At 40.0% G+C, this 21,114-nt stretch overlaps 1 protein-coding gene across 1 annotated transcript; it reads right to left on the minus strand.

The window, feature by feature from the left end:
• Nucleotides 1-94: 94 nt before the first annotated feature.
• LOC103407509 (uncharacterized) lies at nucleotides 95-8,752 on the minus strand. Its single transcript, XM_008346432.4, has 9 exons — nucleotides 8,203-8,752; nucleotides 4,628-5,347; nucleotides 4,204-4,299; nucleotides 4,043-4,126; nucleotides 3,644-3,878; nucleotides 3,387-3,547; nucleotides 1,841-2,119; nucleotides 1,596-1,757; nucleotides 95-760 (listed from the first exon to the last, which is right to left on the minus strand). Exons 1-8 carry the CDS (start codon nucleotides 8,731-8,733, stop codon nucleotides 1,701-1,703), a joined length of 2,163 nt encoding a protein of 720 aa, XP_008344654.3. The 5' UTR covers nucleotides 8,734-8,752; the 3' UTR covers nucleotides 95-760; nucleotides 1,596-1,700.
• Between the last annotated feature and the right edge of the window lie 12,362 nt (nucleotides 8,753-21,114).

Below are 21,114 nucleotides of genomic sequence, written 5' to 3' on the forward strand. Positions count from 1 at the left end.
GAGCATTGTCCTTCTAGCTCCTCTCTTACAATGGAAGGGAAACGAATCCCGAAACTAATTTTAAGCCTATTAATGTTTACATCCTCGGCAAGAATTTTAAAATACTTAGATGAATAATTTGGAGAAAATTTTTAAAATCCTCCAATTCAAATCCAAAGAATATGGTTGAAAATGCATACAAAGAAAGAGATAGGATGTCCGCATGGAAAAACAAAATACCGTTTACATCGAAATGCACAAACTTGAAATCTGAACTGATGTAGAAAATGCATCATTTGGTCAGATATGAGCTCACCCAAATCCTCATTTGGTCAGTACTAGTTCCCATAGGGCTTTCTCAATTCGGAAGCAGCCAAGGTAAATCTTCTACAACACAATCAGCCCTGCCTCAATCACAGCGGCATCGGAGCATCCTTTGCCCGATACTCCTCAACACAAAAGCTTCCACGAGGCCTTTGACGCAACAACATGCCACGATTATTCTGGTCACTTTATACATTTGGAAATAAAAGATTGCCCATGTATACATGTTTACAAATCTGACATGACACCACGGTATTGTACACGCAATGTGAAGTGCGTCAGACAGTACACTAAGTTTACATAACTACAACTACATCCATCATGTCATACAAGGTATTAAAAGGGGTTCCAAAGAAACAAAAATAAGGAAACAAAAATGGAATAGGCAACCTGGTCAGTACCCTCAAAATTATATAGCTTCCGGACCACTGACTGGAAGGATAGTAATGTGTTACACCTGCGACGAAAAAATAATGATGTAAGCATAAACTTGGCTAATTACAAACTTCACGTCGTCAAAAGCTTTTCTTGAGGCCACATTTGGTGGGGTGGGGAAAAGATATATAGAGGGCTCAAAATGGCCATGGCACCAATCAGGAGTGCAAGTGAGAAGAAAACGAGTCTACTTGGTGCCATGAAAAAAAAAAAAAAAAGAAACACTAAAAGAGATGATAGTTTGACAGACGGAGGAGGGGTCAAAAGCGTAGCAATTTGTAACTTTAAGAGTGGTTTTTGCTAAATATTAAAAGGACCAAATTGTTATAGGCCCCAAACCCCCCAGATGTCTCTATTCCGGATGCCCTCTCCCACTCTTGCTGCACTGTGAGGTCGAGTCGGCGGAGCTGGAGTGCTCCAGCTGGTTTTGATATATATGAGTTTCTTTTTGGGCTTAAAGGGCATAATGGGGGCCAAAGTTAGGAAGAGAAATTTGGTTGGAATACTACTACTATTCTATTATTTTGCCCGTACAATTAACCTCACTTTCACTTTATATAGGAATAGTTTTGAATTAAAACAACAAAGTCATACTAAAATTTCTCATTTTCAGAGTTATGATAAATTGGTCAAAGCTTACTAAAAAGGTCGTACCCAGTGCACAAGGCTCCCGCTTTACGCAGGGTCTGGGAGAGGTGAATGTCGGCTAGCCTTACCCCCATTTATGGAGAGGCTGCTCCCAAGTCTCGAACCCGAGACCTACCGCTCATGGGCGAAGGCACTTGCCATCGCACCAAGTGCGACCTCTGGTCAAAGCTTACTATTAACAAAAAATGAATTCATTGTTTGAAGCTTACCATGTGGTTGCACGCCACAACGGACGCTGAATGTACAATGAGGTCAAAACTAGTGCAACTTCATCATTACTCTTGTTCTTTGCCAGTGGTTTGAGGGTAGGAAAATCATGTTGAGCAATCACCAAAGGTTGTAAATTGCCCAACCGCTGTTCTTACTCGAAGCTGTGCCACAATGAAACAGATAAGATTCAACTGATTATTAAATCAGATGGATAAATAACCAATTTGAGATATAAGATAACGACCTTCACATCTAGGCAAGGATCATTGACCATGCTTTTTACTTGAGAAACTACGCCAGCATCGTGTAGTTTTACAAGCCGGCTCAAAGCACCAGGACTTAGTGGAAAAGTAAGATTCACAATGGCCCAGACAGAAGCTGTACGTAATTGGTTTTCATTACTCTGCAAAAACTTGAGAATAAAAGATTGTGTCCCATTATCTGCTTGTGGAATGAGTTGATGCATAACTGCTTCCTTGTGAAATTCATTCCCACTTGCAACATTGCTAAGCACATACATTCCCTATATGAAAACAACTTAAAACCCTATTATAAAGTAAAATAATAATATAGAAACGATGAGATCAACGATAACAACTAGAAAGGAGTCAAAAGCTTCAACGCCTACTACTTTCTTCAGCATATTTAAATCTTCTTACTGTAGAATTTTCAGAGAGACGGGCTGACACCGCCCCTAACTTGGTAATTACTACCTGCCCAATCCGTCAGGTGTGGGGTTTTATATCAAAAGGCCTCGATTTTAGTTAGAGTAGGGTAATCTTATTTAAACCCTTCTTTCTTTTTCCCTCTGGCTGATGTGGGATAACCAACACGCCCCTACACATGGGACATCCACACATTGGCAGCCATGTGGAGCCAAATCAGGACTCACCCAACACGTGGGGCCAAAGGGGACCCACCCATCACCGCGCAAGGCCAAAGAGGACCCACCCAATCACGTGACAGTACGGGCCCATCCCCTGGCTCTGATACCATGTAAAATTTTCAGAGAGACGGGTCGAGGGCCCCACTTCCAACAACACCGATACTGTCCCTAACTTGATAATTATCATCTACCCAATCCGTTAGGTGTGGGGTTTTATCACAAAAGGCCTCGGTTTTAGTTAGAATCAGGTAATCTTATTTAAACTATTCCTTCTTTTTCCCTATGGCCGATATGGGATAGCGAACAGTTACTTTAATCAGGAGAAGGTAAACACTGGTATTCTAATAGCCCCATTAGGCCATCACAGGATTCACTTCTAAATTGGGTACTTGACTTATAAGCATAAAATCTTTTGCACAATTAGAGTCAATATTAAAGATGGAGATGATTTCACTTTAACTAAGGCCTGCTTTCTGACTCAAGGAAAGCAACTCAATGGCCCACTAATTGCAAGACCCAGAACTAGAAAACATCTTTTATGAATAAACCTTCAATCAAAACATGGTATTCCAAATTATCCCCAGTTAAACAAACCAATCATAATACTATGGGATAAGTTCAGTTTTTGCATATTATACTGATACACCAAATACACATTTGAAGAAATTTCCAGTTATGCAGAATAAACTTGCAATCTAGGGATGAAATATCAGAATTTAGAACTGGCATGATTTCACAATATTATTAGACTGATATACCAAACACATGTTTCAGAAATTTACAGTTACGTACATTATAAACAAACTGGCAATAAGGAATGAAGTATCAGAATTTAGACTGCATGTCACCAAGGTACCTATAATATGGCTACTTAATGTCATCAATCTGTAGAAAGACATCTAACCTGTATCCAAATTTCATCTTTTGAAACGTTCTGCAACTGCCTCCCAACGGCATCTAATATCATGCCATTTTCAGCAAAGGCGAGGTCAATGGACTTCACACATCCATCAACAAGATTCCGAATAAGTGCAAGAGCCTGCTCTTGGACAAAAGGTTCGGGGTCTGCAAGGTGCAAATACATTTAATGTTAAGCGAACATATAAAGAAAAATTATTAAAGGAAAAATTCTGAACTGCCACCAACAAATCATCACATTACCACAGATGACAGTTGCTAATGAAGAAGCTGTAAACTCCATGAAGATCTCTTGTTTACAGGCATTGTCAGCAAGGAACATCAAGTTCCTTAATGCCCATAAAGCATTTAACCTCACAGTTGAATCCATGGATCTTGATAACTGAACAAGCTGTTTCATGCCTCCACACTGTACAAATAATGACCTACGCATGGTAAAATCAACAACTATGTTGCCAATCGCGCTGAGAGCTGCAACCTGAAACAAAGAGAAGTCATAAGGTAATTTTAGAAACGATTTGCATTGATGCAACTGCATAATGCATATCTGTATTTCAATCAAACGTAAATTCTTGGGAATAATATGGGACTAGACTCAGCTGACATAGAAACGGGTTTATTAGTGATAAGCAAAGCATATACCTGGACAGACGTAGAAGGGTCATCCAATAGCCGAACCAAGGGAGGGACAATCATTTCATTCATAAAATTACCTGCACACAAATTCTGAATGACAATTTCTTAGAAACACCTATGCGTGTAATAAAATTCTAAATATTATTGACCTAGAACACATTGCAAACCTTGATTGACCGAGAGACACATCTTAAACAAATGCAAGCTGCCGTACGTACTTCAGAACTATCATGAGTTAGGGCATCAGATACCAATTTCAACGCCTATATTGAGGAAAAATATCAGAAGTTACAAACTGGCTGGGTTTTCAACAAACAATCAATTCTACAGCTTAGTAAGACATAAGACAAAGAAGAGAAATGAGGTCATGATGATTTGCTCACAGAAACCACTGTTACTGGGGAAAGGGGACTCTTTTTTTACAACTTCTATTTTTGGTTTTTAAGTTTTTATATTTATTTTTATGAAGGAGATGTGGGCATATGAGAGAAAATATGGGAAAACAAACGATGATGGAAAAAATGAGTATTCTTAGCAAAACTGTAATAGCTAACCCAGGCACAAGTTAATGTATTATATGAAGCAACAGACCTGCAATGACAGAAATCTAGACCTGCAGCTCTCCAACTTTGAGCATAGATCAGCCAGTGCCAGCAATATTCCTTCCAAGCGTTTGTGATGCAACGGACTCTTTTGCAAGTGGTTGTAAAGTTTATCAATAGCATTTGCCTCAAATGCTAGTTTCTGTAGATCCAGCTTTTCTGAAATTAAACCAGAAAAAGCTGAGGGAGCTTCATCTCCAACTTGACCAGGATCATCATGAAGTTCAAGCAAGAGATGCACCAACTTGGTTTTGATGCCTATATCTTGCAAATAGCAAGAAGAGGAGTTCCTTATAACAATCAAGCACATAGAGGCCAATAATTTGGTACGGGTATACCTATCCTTTGTCAATTCAATTACAGAACTCAAAGCTCTTCCATTTTCAGATCCCACAAACTCTAAAACAGCTTCAACATTGTTTTTCATAATTGTGGCTAGAGACTCTAAACTATTATCTCTCTGAATTAGAGAACCTTCAAGAAGGCTAATTAGCTTCCTAACAACACCATCATGACACAGTGCCTTCTGTTCAGCAGTATTCTCACAAGAATGTATGATTATACTTGCACCAAGTCCAGTAACATTTTCATTCTCACTATTCAATAACGAAAGAAGAAACTCCATGTTTTTCTCTTGAAGGAAATCACACTTCGGAGCCAGTTTTGACTGATAAATCATTCTTAAGGAACGTGCACCGGCATCGACAACCTACAATAAAAATAAAACCATCGAATGGCATTTTAAATGAGCTAGAAAGAAAAGGTATGCATGGAAGCAGGGCATATTAGAAACAAGGGCCAATTCTGCAAATAGAGTAAAATCAGAGTACTTGGTGACACATTAACTAACTGAAACAGAATAGATGAACATGTCAATATGGTCCATATACATTTAATTTTCAGTAAGAAGGGAAGAACAAGATTTCCTTCTCTCATATCCACTCCAATGCCCCACCCCACTAGATTAGAGAGAATTATTCATAGGGAAAAGATGTGAGATAGGGGAATACAGAGAAATTCATAAACAGCAGACAATTGGAAAATGGAGTGTCAGTCTAGTGGCTCTATCTTTCATAATTTGTAGAGTTATACACATTATTATTTGTGAACTTTATTGAGCATCAGGCATTCAAAAAACACATACCTGACACCTTGACATGGATAAACTATAATTCTGGATTGTGGATTCCACAATTCTCTCTATTACCAATGTTTTGATCCAACTTCAAATCAAAACTGCCAAATCAGGAGTATTGTTTATATCATCAAGATATACAGGATTTTTCATATGGGAGTCACTTCTATAATCCTAATCATTTACAATTATGGCTTCTTTTTCTGTCTTAAATAGAGAAACATAAACCCATTCCCATTTTTTTATTTATATCATTAAACTATTTCATTATAAATACCTTTTTGGAGCTTTATGAATTTATAAACAAATGTCTTTTGCTATAGAAAAAAACGAAAAGAAGGTTTTTTTATTCAGTTCACTATGGTCACTCAAAGCTCTTTAGTTGCTTTTGCTAAGTTTTCTTAATAAAACAAAGGCCCTTGAGATCATCCTTTGGGCATATGCTTACAATCTGGTAGCAAATGGAATATATCCAGTTCTTATAGTAGTGGTTGACATAGCACAGGTTAGTGAAAATCGCCTGTAGTTCTTGTACAAATGAAAAATCCTAGTATCAATTTGGCATTATAATACAGGTTGCTTGAGTTCAAGAAGATAGGTTGCTTGAGTCCTGGGACAGCAGGTAAATACAAGATATTTCAGTAAAATTAATATTAAAAGTTGGGATCAAAAGTTAAGAAAAGAAAGAAGCGGGGTGCTGTTATTGAACAGTAAAGAGAACCCATGAACAAGAGAGAGAGAGAGAGAGAGAGAGAATACTGTAGGTTAACAAGTATCTGATACATTGTCAGAATTCACCAATAAATTATAATGGGTTTTGGATTTAGGAGATATTAATGATTCTGCATGTGTTAAAATATGGGTGAATGGTCTTAAGCACAACAGCTACACGCCCCTTGCCAGAATAAATGTGGATCCGATACACCATTATTGACGTGGTATATCAAATACATGAATACACACAATCATTTAATCCACTTTTAAAAACCTGAATTCTTTGAGTACATTTTTATGGAGTATAAACAAACATTTACTATCAGGACTAAAACCTTCAAATATAGAAGTGATTAATTATAACACCGTATCGGGACTAGAACTTTCAAACACAAAAAGCATTCACTAAAAGACCTAATTAACCTAGAACTTTCAAATATGAAAAACATTTAAAAAATTATTTCTATAAACTAAAACACCCGATTTAAAACCCAAGAAAGGACAACTAAGACGTTTACAACTTCAATCACATTTAGGTTCAACAAAATAGTTTAAATATTTGTGCATTAGATTAAATCCGGAATAAAGACCTGTATCTCTTAGACTAAAGACTCAATTCAAAAACTGATTTAATCCTAGGCCTATGAGACATAAACTTCAAATCCATACAAACTTGTCAACTTCCACTTTCACACATTTGCTACACATATCTCAAAAATGTCCAATCTGGAAAATGGCAAATTGGCACTTATTAGCAAGTAGACCCGATACTCTTCCCCGGTTGGAGCAAAGCTTGCTTTGAAGTTTTGAAAGGTTTCAAAAACAAATTCCAGGTTTCTTGCTTCCCATATTTGGTTAATCTTGCAAATGAAAGCATCATAAGATCCTAAGATAAATTCCTACAAATAGTCCATTGATTCAAACTGGAATCCTGAATAACCTAGCCATTGCACAGACGCATGACCCAGAACCCATAGTCATACCCTAGGTACATTTAACACAGGAAAAGCATGTTGCATTGATATTTGTTGTGGTACAACTTAATTGTGGCACCGACTAAAAATGGTATGTCTTTGATTGTATAGTGAACTTCCATCATAGTGATGACAATTCTCCATAAGCCGAAAATCTTTGATCACTCAATAGCTTATAAACTACTAAACATAGTTTGAAGATAAAATGCAGTTAGTTTAAAGGAAGTGATTTCCGCACACCCATTTTCTCCCCCCGCAACCCATGCTTATTTCTGGCCTCTGGACTGAATCAATTAAAGAAGAATCAAGGGACAGAAAAAAAAACATGAGCGTGCATTAGGAGAAAATGGGTGTGCCGAATCACTCCCCTTAGCTTAACCACAATTCTAGTTTTGGTAAACCAAGTTCCCCATTCTTCATACCTGCGCTTCTTGTAATTTTAATTTTGGCCTAAATTATAAACTTCACAAGCGAAGTCAACCTTTAGCACAAAAGACAGACTTGAGCAAGTATCGATCTCCTATCTTTTAAAATGAGTAATTCACATCGCATTTCTTATAATCTGAAGCAACAAAGCAACAATTCATTTTCTTTTCCGCATTTTCTCCGCAACCAAAATCAAATAAACGTTCTCATCCAGCTAAAACTAGCAGAAAACCGAGCAAGAATTCGATTAATTTGACATATTCGATCAAACACTTGTTCCCAAAAGCAAAATTGAACAAACGAAAGCAAATGTACCTTAGCATCAGGATGCGATAGAAGCAAGAGGAGGTTAGGAAACACGCCGGCGTCGAGAATGGCCAAGACGCCGGCATCGAAACCGCAAGCGAAGCTTCCGAGGGCGGCGGCCGACTGAACAAGGAGATTGTTGTCGTGATGAGCCTGGGGCTGGGCTTGGGCTCTAGCGGCGAGGATGGCGGCGACTGGTGGGACCAGGCCGAGCTTGATGAAGGAGAGCTTCTTGGTGCGGTTGCCGATGATGCGGTTCTTGAGCTCTCTGAGAGACTTGAGCTGGACGTCGGAGTCGGGTGAGGTCAGCCGGGTCAGGAGGTCCGAGTGGGCCCCACTTGTTGAAGAGGCGGAGACTGAGGGTGAGGCTGCGGTGGGCATCGTCGTCGTCGTCGTCTCGCTGGAGAAGCCGAATGGCGTGACATGCAATGGCCACCGCGCTCCACGGAAGAGCGAGCTATAGCCTCCTCTGGAGAGGGAGAGAAAAATGGATGACTTCGGGAGAGAACCGGAGAGAGAATTGTCCCTTCGGGTAAACATTTGTGTTTATTTTCAGAATAAAATGGGAATTTGCTCTTTGATTATTTATTCTGGCTTATTTATACAATTACCCCTCAACTTTAGTTGTTGTTTCAATTTGGTCTTCAAATATTTTTTCCGTGTTGGTGTTCAACTTTTAAAAATAAGTCAAACAAAGAAAATGGTAATGTCAGCTGGGAAAATTGACAGAACTGGTAAGAAGTGTAATAAAAGTTCAACCTATTTTTTTTATTTGAACAGCCCTCAGAGCGACGATGCCATCAAATAACTTCTCGAATTGATATCAAGTATTACAATGTAGCCTATAAAGAGAGGAGAAATAGAGACGACTAGCAGTTTTGTGTTTTAAATGAGAAAGAAGATGTTAGAAGAAGGGTTATGATTTTTCATACTAGATTCCTAGACCTAGATGTGAGTGATCATGTGTTAGTAGATTAGAGACATTTTTGTCATAGTAGATGGGTTCCTAACTTTCTAAGAGGAGCACTTATGTTCCATTTTGTCACTTTTAATGGAACCTACCTTTTGTACTTGTTAATCATATTTTCAAATGTTAAAGGTCCAAAGTGTAAAGAAAAAATCTAAAAGTGGGTGAATATGCAATTAACCTTATTTATTTTCCTTGTAACGATATTACAAATTTTTTTAGTTACACACAATGACAATTGAGAGATTGATTCAAAAAAATGAAAACAAACAAAAAATAATCTGAAAAATTATAAAGTTGACACGTGAACTTTTACCAACAAAAGATAATAATGCTCTTATTAAATTAGCTGGGCTCACATTTAATCTACGTGTATTTCAACACTCTGGAGAATTGAGCAACTGACCACAACATAATCAAGCTTTTCTGCTCATGGCGAGGAAAAAAATCAAAGGTATTTGCTTTTCTAATTAAAGATAATGCTTTTATAATTAAAGACAAACTTCACCAAGTAAGGAATCACAATCATATCTAATCAAGGATGTTAAAAGATAATTTCAAGATATTATTTAATTAAATAATATCTTCGGAATAATTCATTCCTCAAGGATGACCTTGCCCAATCGAATGGTGACACATGTCAGTGCAAACCCTACACATGGCCAACCCTATTATTTATAAATATGTTATTCTCCACCAAATTCTGGCAAACTTTTTATATGCAATTAAGCCCCAAAACTCTTTATTAAAAAAAAAAAAAAAAAAAAAAAAAAAAAAAAACTGACTTAGACATCGGATATCCATTGGCCAAACCCCTACACCCCACTCCTTGAGCATGTGGCTTTGGTCTTTGTGAAATATGTTTATTTGTTTTGTAGGTACAAATTCATTGAAATCGGAGGTGATTGATTTTGCTACTACAGATTGGTGCTTTCATTGAGAGCCCAATTTAATTCTCGAAAAAGGCTCTCCAAATTCCTTTTGGGATTTTCTCTTACGCTCCTAGTCACTGAACTTTTTAAAGATCTTTGATCAATCCTCGGTAAAGGGGTACAATGGTAAGAAATTTTGAAAAAAAAAACAAACAGAATGCCCTACATTCAAAAATATGAACTAGGAGATGGAGATCGCGATGTGACCCCACGTTGTTGCTTTACGCGACTCAAAACGTAGTTGGAGGAAACCCTTTGTTGCAACCCAAGTCTAGCAAACGGCAAGGATCGCTGCATCAGTAACAGCCCAGGTTGAGGCCTAAGTGCAAGAGGGCACAACAACAACATAAGCACTACAGGCTTATGCATCGAGCCTCCCAGGCCTAAAGAGCTGCAGAAGTAACAGAAGTAGCAGAAGCCTAGAGGCGAACCCATATCCTTGCCACAACACAAACCTAAAGGCAAGCTTAAGCCTCATGAGCCTAGCATACATGCAACCAACACGGGCCGACTCGCTCCCTAACCCACTCTAGTTGCCCGCTCCGGACCTTAGACTTGTTAAGAATCGGTTTAGCTGCACCCCTGTATCAATGCGGACTTAGATCGAACCGACCGACTTATTGGATTATGACTAAACTAGGGGTATTTCTACCTCATTTTTTTGCAAGTTTGACCATCCATGCTCGAATTTTGCACCAGTGTCCATTACACTTCCATGACTCATGTAGATGTCTACCAATTGAGCTTTCAATTTGCATGACGATCCACACCTATCCCAGCAAGCCACAGATAGCGAGGGCTTCAGTGACTCAGCTCTTGGAGCACATTGAGACGTAAGACATTCCTAACGAGTTATCCCGTAGTAGGACGAAGGCAAATGATGATGTTTCATTCTAGTGACGTCCCAGTAAGCAACCATTCAACCAGCCACAAACCGAGTATTCTGGAAGTGTACGCTTTCTTCTCGACCCTCGAGATAACATTTTCTCTCGCCTTAGCGAGAAAAGAAATGTTCACTCCCGACTTAGCCCATGGGCAAGTGTGCATTAAAAGTTGGGCTCGCATTCCAACGAGCATTCCAGACCTAATTCAAGGTGAAGTGTTCACTCGTCACTTGGCCCACAAGAAGTTTCTTTTACCTCGCCCAAAGCACGTAGCATAGAGGACGAGAAAAAGCATAAGTATGATCCGGCTCAAGTCAACTGGCAGCTCAGACCAAGTACAACTACAAATAGCTCGCTCGCCAGCTAGAGAAGAATGACTTACACTGCAATAGGGGTACATATGTGCAAGATACAAGGAAAAGTAGCACAAACCTACAGGTCACCATCGGGGGTAGCAAAAGGCATTGCTACCCTAGTAGAGGTAATCTAGGAAGAAGTAGAAAGTGTGAAACCCCACCCCAAAGTTAATTGTAATTTCACATTTTTAAATTTATGAAATTACCTTTTTGTCCCCTATCCTTTACCAAATCCGGATTCATTCTTGGATTTTCTCCTAACACTCTCTCTTTGACTGCCACGTGGCAGCTCCCCTCACCCCTCATTCTTTCTCTCATTCTCTATTCTCTTCCCCATTGAGCTCTCTCAGCTCACTCTTCCTTTTTCACAAATCTCTATTTCTATTCTCTCACCACTACAACGACACACACACACACCAACCTTTAACCCTAGCACCATGGAAACTGGTGCAAGAGCTTAGAGAACTCAATGAGTCCCGAAGGCTTCAAGGTGTTTTCTGGCCAACTTCCGCCACCACTCGTCGTGAAACTGGTACGAATCTCTTCCTCTCCTCCTAAGTTTCAATTTGATAGCTAGATCACACCGTAGGGTTGAGAATCAGAATTGAATGAGCTCGGGAAGCTTCGGCCTCATTTTTCATTGAAGCTGGGTCAAACGACCCAAACTCGGTAACCCAAGTCCTTTGGCCCAAACCTTTTAACCCAAAACTTAAGGGCTTTGGCCCACTGAGTAACCCAAATCCAATCATTTGGAACGGGCTTTCAAGCCCAAAGCTCATTAGAACCCAAGCCTAAAACCCTTGTGAACCTAGGCCCTTAGGCCGTGCAAACTAGGGCATTCGGCCCGTTGAAACCAAGCCCAAACCCTTTAGGCCCAAGCCCAGGCCCAGACTAGGATCCGACCCAACCCTTTACTACATATGATGGATGATTATATACTATGAAGATGTTTTTGAGATATATGTACTTATGTTAGAAATATTATATTCAATGTTTTTGTGCGTATCTAGTGGTCACTGTTCTGCCTACGGGCGATGATACTTATATTGGCTTCGGCCAGGTATAGGTTGGTGGTTTCGGTCGGGAGATACTTTTATTGGCTTTGGCCGGGCATAGGTTGGTGGCTTCGACAGTATGACACTAATACATGATACCACTATTTAGCAAACTATATGATATATGTTTTATGAAGGTTTTCTGGCATGCTAGTGTTTTCAGAAAACCAATTATTTATTACGCTATATGAGTTTTCATAAACTTTGGGGGTTAGTAAGTTCTTGAATAATTATGTTCGTACTATTTATATATCAACTTAGTATACTCATGTTTGGTTTACGCCCCTTCAGGACATAAGAACGAGGCATACGATCCGAGCTATGAGGCATTCCCCTACCATTAATACCACGTCATCCTCTCTGCTTGACTTCACTTGTAATAGCACTTTCTGCTTGTATTCTAAATTAGATATATTCTCTAAACATGTCATGCCTTATCACTATCATTTTATTGACGGCTGAATACTATTATATTATTTTGGTAAAGTTTGCATTTGAATATTATATTATGTAGTTTGAGCGAAATTTATATGCATGTTTTCTCATGCTCTTGGCATATGACTTCATTAAATGGCTTGCGTCGCCCTCGGGTGTTGGCCAGCATGTGGCCATCCCGCTGACCTCTAGACATCGAGATCAAGGCGTGTCAGATTGGTATCAAAACATACTTAGGACTTCATTCTTCCATTTGGTAATCATAAGTTTCTTATGGCTATAATATTTTGTCCTTTTAAATCTTGTTTGCCTCTTATCAGAATCACAGATCCTACTAATGGAAATGTACCTCAACGACCTCGTTCTGGTCTAATAGGAGGAATTCAGCAGTTGACCTCCATGTTACGAAATGCTTTTCCTGGTAGTAACAGGCCGAGTCGTACATATATGGGGATTGCTCATAGCCATAGCGTTACAAAACTTAATGTAGTTAGAGCCTGTGAGGAGGCTGAGGATTGGTTGGAAAAGATGGAGGACATCTTAGAGAGTATGAGATGCCCAACATCTGAATGGAAAAATACCGATGGTTACTTCCTTTAGGGGAACGCGAGATATTGGTGGAAGTTAGTGACGGGCTCTCGCCCACGTAACTCTTTGATGACTTAGGCTAAGTTCAGGAGACTATTCAACGCATACTTTTTGAGCTCCGATTATCAATTGAGGAAGAGACAAGAGTTCCTAGAGTTTCGTCTAGGCAATCTGAGTATTACAGATTTTGATAGCACTTTTCGACACCTGTCGAGACACTATGAGAGAACCAGCAAAAGATGATGATTCAACTGCAGATTACTAGGAACCAGGACTTTTGTGAGCTTCTGGCACCACAGAGGCATACCTCATACAAGCAAATGATTGAGGCGGCTTTGAGAATCGAACAAACAAGGTGGAACAAACTTAACCAAAACCAGCACCAAAACCAAAATCATCATCGGAGCCAAAACCAGAGTTAACAAGGTTGTGGGTTCCGATCCTGGAGCATGAATTAGCCTTCTACTACTTCTAATTCCTATATCCCTAGACGCTCTCAGTCATTTAAGCGACATGGTTAGGGTTCAGGATCATCTAGTAAAGGCTTAGGCAATGAGTCGGCGAGGTGTTCTTTTAGCTATTTTAGTTCAGCAATCGCGGCTTGTGCGCGTTGTGGTTTTTGCCATTATGGGAATTACGTTGTGGTTACAGCCACGTGTCGTAAGTGTGGTGGCACTAGGCATTATGTCCGTGATTGCCCTTCGGCACCACCACCCGAGAGTTATGCTTCTAGTTTAGGTTACTATAGGGGAAGTAATAGTCAGAATACTTTGAGTTATGGCTGTAGTAATAGTCAAAATACCTAGTTTTCTGCTCAGAGGCAGCTATAGTTTTCTGAAGCAGCTTTAGATAGTCGTGCTCAAGGGAACCAAGCAGGCCACAATAGCTAGGGCCTTAGGATTTGAGGTGGCCGTAATAGTGGTTCGAGACGTCAGGTTCATGAGCGTATCAATGCTAAGACTCAACATGAGGTGGAGTATGACCCTAGAGTTATTACTGGTACGTTGCTTATTTGTGGTAATTGGGCTCGTGTACTTATTGATTCGGGTGCCACTTATTCATTTATATCTCCACAATTTGCACATGTTGTTAACTCGCAACCTACATCACTCGAGTTTGATATGTTTATACAATTACCACCTGGAGATCTTTTATGTGCACAGTGGGAGTTTAAAGATTGCCTAGTTATTATTGAAGAGGAACTTATGAAAGGCCAATTTGATTCCCTTCAACCTTGTGGAGTTCGATGTCTTTCTGGGAATGGATTGGATGTCTAGGCACAATGCTTATGTCAGATGTAGGGAGAAAGTGGTGACTTTTGATTGGCCTGGATGACCAGCGATCGCGTTTTAGGGTAAGCAACGAATTCTTCAGAATAGTTGTTATAGAAGGGTTGTGTGGGATTCTTAGCCCTTGTAGTCACGCGGGATGAACCTTCTCTATATGTTGGAGATGTGACAGCGGTGAATGAATTCACCGATGTATTTCCTAAAGATTTGTTAGGGTTACCACCTACGAGGGAAATCAAATTCACCATTGATTTACTTCTAGGTACTAACCCCATTTCCTTGGCACCATAATGAATGACATCAGTTGAGTTGAGAGAATTGAAGATTCAACTTCAGGAGCTTGTGGATAAAGGCTATATCCAGCCTAACATGTCTCCCTAGGGCACTCCTATATTGTTTGTCAGAAAGAAGAATGGGTCGATGAGACTTTGCATCGACTATAGGTAACTGAATCGGGTGACAGTGAAAAACCGTTATCCCCTGCCTCGGATTGATGATCTGTTTGACCAACTGAATGGTGCTTAGGTGTTCTCTAAGATCGATCTTCGTTCGAGTTACAACCAGCTACTAATCCGGAACAAAGATGTACCAAAAACTGTCTTTCGTACTAGGTATGGACACTATGAGTTATGTATCATGCCTTCTGAGTTGACGAATGCACCTGCAGCTTTCATGGATTTGATGAACAGAGTCTTCAGACTATATCTCGATCAGTTTGTGATGGTGTTCATTGATGACATCTTAATTTACTCTAAGAGTAATGCCGAGCACATGAAACATTTAAAGTTGGTGTTAGAGAGATTGAGGAAACATCAGTTGTATGCGAAGTTCAGTAAGTGTCAATTTTGGCTAGACCAAATCAGTTTCCTCGGGCATATGGTTTCCGCTAAGGGAATTAGTGTGGACCCTCAGAAGATTTCAGCAGTGTTTATATAGGAACAACCAAGGAACGTTACTGAAGTGAGGAGTTTTTTGGGATTGGCTATCTATTACCAACGTTTTGTGCAGGATTTCTCGGTAATCGCCCTGCCTCTTACTAGGTTGACCTAGAAGGGGGTCAAATTCGAATGGGTCAAGAGCTGTGAATGGAGTTTTCAGGAGTTTAAACAACTTCTTACTCATGCCCATGTCATTGCTCTTCCGGATGATGGTGGTGAGTTTCAGATTTACAAAGATGCATCATTGTCAGGATTGGGTTGTGTTCTGATGTAGCATGGGAAAGTCATCACTTATGCTTCCAGGCAGTTCAAGAATCACGAGAGAAACTACCCCACTCATGATCTGGAACTTGGAGCAATGGTCTTTGCTCTAAAAATTTGATGACATTACTTGTACGGTGAGAAATGCCACATCTTCACCGATCATAAGAGTTTGAAATATGTCTTCACCTAGAATGAGCTGAATTTAAGGCAGAGAATGTGGATGGAGCTCATTAATGACCATGATTGCATTATTGAGTATCATCCTGGTCACACGAACGTCGTAGCGGATGCACTTAGCCTGAAATCCTATGGACAGCTTGCCTTCCTTCGAACTATCCATGTTCCACTATTGTTTTCTCTTTAAGAAACCGGCGTTGTAGTGACACCAGATTCACATGGAGCATTGTTGGCACACTTCCAAATTAGGCTTGTTTTGGTGGATTTGGTTTGGGAAGCTCAAGAGCTCGACCAATAGTGCGGATACTTAAAGGAACAGCTATCGAATGGTTTTAGGCAAGATTTGAAAATCCGGAGAGATTGAGCCTTGATGATGGGAAATAGGATATTTGTGCCTAAGGACAACGAAGTGGTGAAGAATGAGATTCTTGATGAGGCTCACATCTCTACGTATGCCATGCATCCGAGGAGTACCAAATTGTATCACACCATCCATCCATTCTACTACTAGTATGTGATGAAATAGGATGTGGTAGAGTATGTGAAGAGATGTATTATTTGCTAGCAGGTGACAGTGGATAGACAGAGACCTGAATGCCTGATGCAGAATCTCCCTATACTAGCGTGGAAGTAGGAAGACATCACCATGGATTTCATGTATGCGTTGCTGAGTAAGCGGTCAATTATGATGGCATTTGGGTGATTGTGGATCAACTCACCAAGACTATTCATTTCTTACATGTTTGATAAACCTACACACTAGAGAAGTTGGCACATCTATTCATCGATAATATTGTTAAACTTCATGGTGTACCCATCACCATTATTTCAGACAGAGATCCAAGATTCACCTCCTGATTTTAGAGAGCTTTCAATGACGCCATGAATACCTAGCTATTGTACAACATTGCTTATCATCCACATACCGATGGTCAATCTGAGAGGACAATTCAGACTTTGGAAGACATGTTGAGAGTGTCTGTTCTCCAGTGGAAAGGTAATTAGGATAGCTATTTGCTGTTGATTGAGTTTGCTACAACAACAATTACTACTCCAACATCGGCATGGCACCATTCGAGGCACTGTATGGGAAGATGTGCCAGATGCCGTTGTGTTGAACTAAGGTCGATGAATGGGTGTTAGTGGCACCAAAAATTGTTGACACCATTAATACTAACATCCAGTTGATAGAGAGGAATCTAAAGGCTGCACAAGATCGATAGAAGAGCATCGTGGATCGACATTCTAGAGAATTGGTGCGGTTGCTTATAGGTTGGAGCTACCACTTGAGCTGTCGCAGATTCACGACGTCTTTCATATTTCCATGCTTCGGAAATATGTACCGGATCTCTCTCATGTTATTCAGCCAGAACCATTATAGGTGAGTTAGGATACGAGCCATGTTTAGGAACCAGTGGCGATCATTGACTAACAAGATAAAATTCTGAGGAACAAAGGCATTCCGTTAGTAAAGGTGTTGTGGAAGAACCATGCAGTTGAGGAAGCGACGTGGGAAACAGAAGAATTGATGAGGAGCCAGTATCCGTATTTATTTATTTGAGGTTGTAATTTTAGGGACGAAATTCTGTTAAGGGGGTAGATTGTGAAACCCTACCCCAAAGTTAATTGTAATTTCACATTTTTAAATTTATGAAATTACCTTTTTGTCCCTATCCTTTACCCAATCCAGATTCCTTCTTGGATTTTCTCCCAACGCTCTCTCTCTTTGACTGCCACGTGGTAGCTCGCCCACCCTTCATTCTTTCTCTATTCTCTTCCCCCCTCCTGAGCTTTCTCTCAGCTCACTCTCCCTCTCTTATAAATCTCTTTATCTATTCTCTCACCACTCCGATGACATACACACACATACACCAACCTTTAAACTCACAACCCATAGACACCAAACTTTGAGCCTAGGACAAGGAAAATAGAACCATGGAAACCAATGCAAAAGCTTAGAGAACCTGATGAATCCCGACAACTTCTAGGTGTTTTCCGGCCAACTTCGGCCACCACTTGTTGTGAAACTGGTACGAATCTCTTCCTCTCCTCCTAAGCTTCAATTTGATAGCTAGATCATACCCTAGGGTTGAGAATCAGAGTTGAACGAAGCTTGGGAAGCTCTAGCCTTATTTTTCGTCGAAACCGGGTCAAACGACCCAAACCTGGCAACTTAAGTCTTTTGGGCTAGGCTTTCAGGCCCAAACCTTTAACCTAAAACCTAAGGGCTACAACCCACTAAGCAACCTAAATCTAATTATTTGGGTTGGGCTTTCAAGCCTAAAGCCTATTAGAACCCAAGCCCAAGACCCTTATGAACCCAGGCCCTTGGGTTGTGCAAACTAGAGCCTTCGGCCCGTTGAAACCAAGCCTAGGCCTAGACCCGGATCCAGCCCAACCTAGTAGGATCCCAGGAACCCAGGCCATCCGTGGAACACACACGTCGCTGTCCACGATAGCGATCACGACGGCGTTAACGACTTTTTCGGCGACCCATAGTTGCGATTGGCCGCCAGAGTTGTCACCTTGCAGCAACGCGTGGAGGTTTCCGACGTCCCTTCTTATGTTTTTTACGTCCTAAATCTATTTATGACATCCGTTTTCCAAAATTCAATCATTATAGTAGAGTTTTGTTAATTGGACCCTTTATGTGATTTGGTGAGTTTATTAGTGGCGATTTCATCCTTCCTATTTTGCACGGCTCATTGACGACGGAGTATCTGTGAGTGGATCCCTTCTAAAATGCATATTTTAATAGTAGAAATGCATACATGAAAAGCATGATTTAATGGTTACTTTTTATGAGTAAATTAGATTTACACTTTATGATTATTATGCTTAACTGAGAATATTTTGGAATACCATACTTTATCGAATTTATGTTCTTGATAGTGATGGATGACTATATACTATTTATGAACATGTTTTTACACTCTTTGTAGTATATATGATGGATGACTATATACGATGAAGATGTTTTTGAGATATATGTACTTATGTTGGACATATTATATTCAATGTTTTTATGTGTATCTAGTGGTCACTGTTCTGCCTACGGATGATGATACTTATATTGTCTTTGGCCGGGTGTAGGTTGGTGGCTTCGGCGGGGTGTAGATTGGTGGCTTCGGCTGTGAGATACTTATATTGGCTTCGGTTGGGCGTAGGTTGGTGGCTTCTGCCGAGAGATACTTATATTGGCTTCAGCCGAGCGTAGGTTGGTGGCTTCACCCGTATGACACTGATACATGATACCACTATTTAGCACACTATACAATATATGTTTTATGAAGGTTTTAAGGCATGCTAGGGTTTTATATTATGCTATATGAGTTTTCATAAACTTTGGGGGTTAGTATGTTGTTGAATAATTATGTTCGTATTATTTATATATCAACTTGGTCCACTCATGTTTGTTTTGCGCTCCCTCAGAACATAGGAATGAGACATACGATCCGAGCTACGAGGCATTCCCTTACTAGTGATACTGCGTCATCCTCTCTGCTTGACTTCACTTGTAATAGCACATTCCGCTTGTATTCTGAATTAGATATATGCTCTGAACATGTCATGCATTATCACTATCATTTTATTGACGGCCGAATACTATTATATTATTTTGGTAAAGTTTGCATTTGAATATTATATTATGTAGTTCTAGCGAAATTATATGCATGTTTTCTCATGTTCTCGGCATATGCATTCATTAAATAGCTTAAGTCACCCTCGGGTGTCGACCAACATGTGATCATCCTGCTGTTATTTGGACATTGGGATTAAGGGTGTGTCAAAAAGGCTTTTAGCTGAGCGATTGCGATTGCGATTGCCAACGCATAGAGAACATTGATAAAGCACTCATCAGAGACGTAGTCAAGATGAGCATGTTAAATTCTTATACAAGATCGAGCGGATGAACCCACCTCGTAAGTTCAGCATATTGCATTTCACCATGTTAAAGGGAGATGAAGATCCGAGGACATTTGAAGCACTACCGCAACGTCATGATCCTCTACTTGAGACGCTTTTATGTGCAAGATTTTTAGCAGAACCCCATAAAGCATTGTGCAAGACTAGTTCTACACCTTGTCATCATGGTCAATCCGAAACTTCAATGAACTTTCTTTGGTTTTCACTAAGGAATATCTATCTTACCACTCAATCAAGAAGGAGTCTGACCTCTTATTCAACGTCAAGAAAGACCTAAAGGAAACACTTCGGCAACTACGTGAAATGGTTCAAGGTAGATAAAGTTATGATCGTTGAATGTGATAATGTTATAGCCAACGCAACATTCAGGAAGGGATTCCCAACAGACCACCCCATGTTTAGAGAATTGATCATGAGAGCAGACTTGGCCTTGGCAAACCTTTTTGCTATGACTAAGAAGCACTCACTTTGGGATGAAGCTAAACAACTCAAAAAGTACCTTAGCAACCTCAAAATGACTCGATGGCAGTTAAAGAAAAGGCGGATGAAAAGTAGTCCTCCAACAAGAGCAAGCCAGGAAACAAACACAGGGAATACTCTCTGGCGAAAAAGGCTCGACACCCAAGACATTCATAAAGTTCTCAGTCGCGATCAACCAAATCATTCACGACCTTAAGAACAAACTATGGTTTAAGCTGCCACCACCTTTGAATGAAGATACCTCAAAGGTGGACCATATGAAGTAGTGGGCATTCCATTGAGGTCCACGACACATGACCGACATCTATTAAAAATGGAAGGAAAGCTAGCTATATGAGCTTTTGAGTCATTTTCATGCTAAGGTAACAAATTTGTAGCTAGTAGTGTTCGAGATGCTCTCATGCTTCCCCCTCATTCTATGACACTGACGTTGCTTATTTTATTAAGCTTTCTGAACTAATTATCTCATTTAGGAGAGTCACATGCGTCTATTTCTTATTTGGTTTTTAGAAATCAAACTACTACTACCAAGACTATTAAGAGTTATGGTGATCAACCTGAGAAGGAAAATAATGCGTTTACTACTTGGTTTTAGGTTGATCAATTAGATGTGAGCAATATCACAACCA

This window comes from Malus domestica, chromosome 11 (assembly GCF_042453785.1).
Source record: "Malus domestica chromosome 11, GDT2T_hap1".
In the NCBI taxonomy this organism is placed as follows: Eukaryota; Viridiplantae; Streptophyta; class Magnoliopsida; order Rosales; family Rosaceae; genus Malus; species Malus domestica.

Excerpts from the sequence above, each read along its gene's own strand:
- LOC103407509 (XM_008346432.4), bottom strand. The coding sequence starts at position 8,733 with ATGTTTACCCGAAGGGACAATTCTCTCTCCGGTTCTCTCCCGAAGTCA. Across the intron at positions 5,348-8,202 it reads TATCGCATCCTGATGCTAAG|GTTGTCGATGCCGGTGCACG; the intron begins GTACATTTGCTT and ends TTTTTATTGTAG. Across the intron at positions 1,758-1,840 it reads ATCCTTGCCTAGATGTGAAG|CTTCGAGTAAGAACAGCGGT; the intron begins GTCGTTATCTTA and ends ATTGTGGCACAG.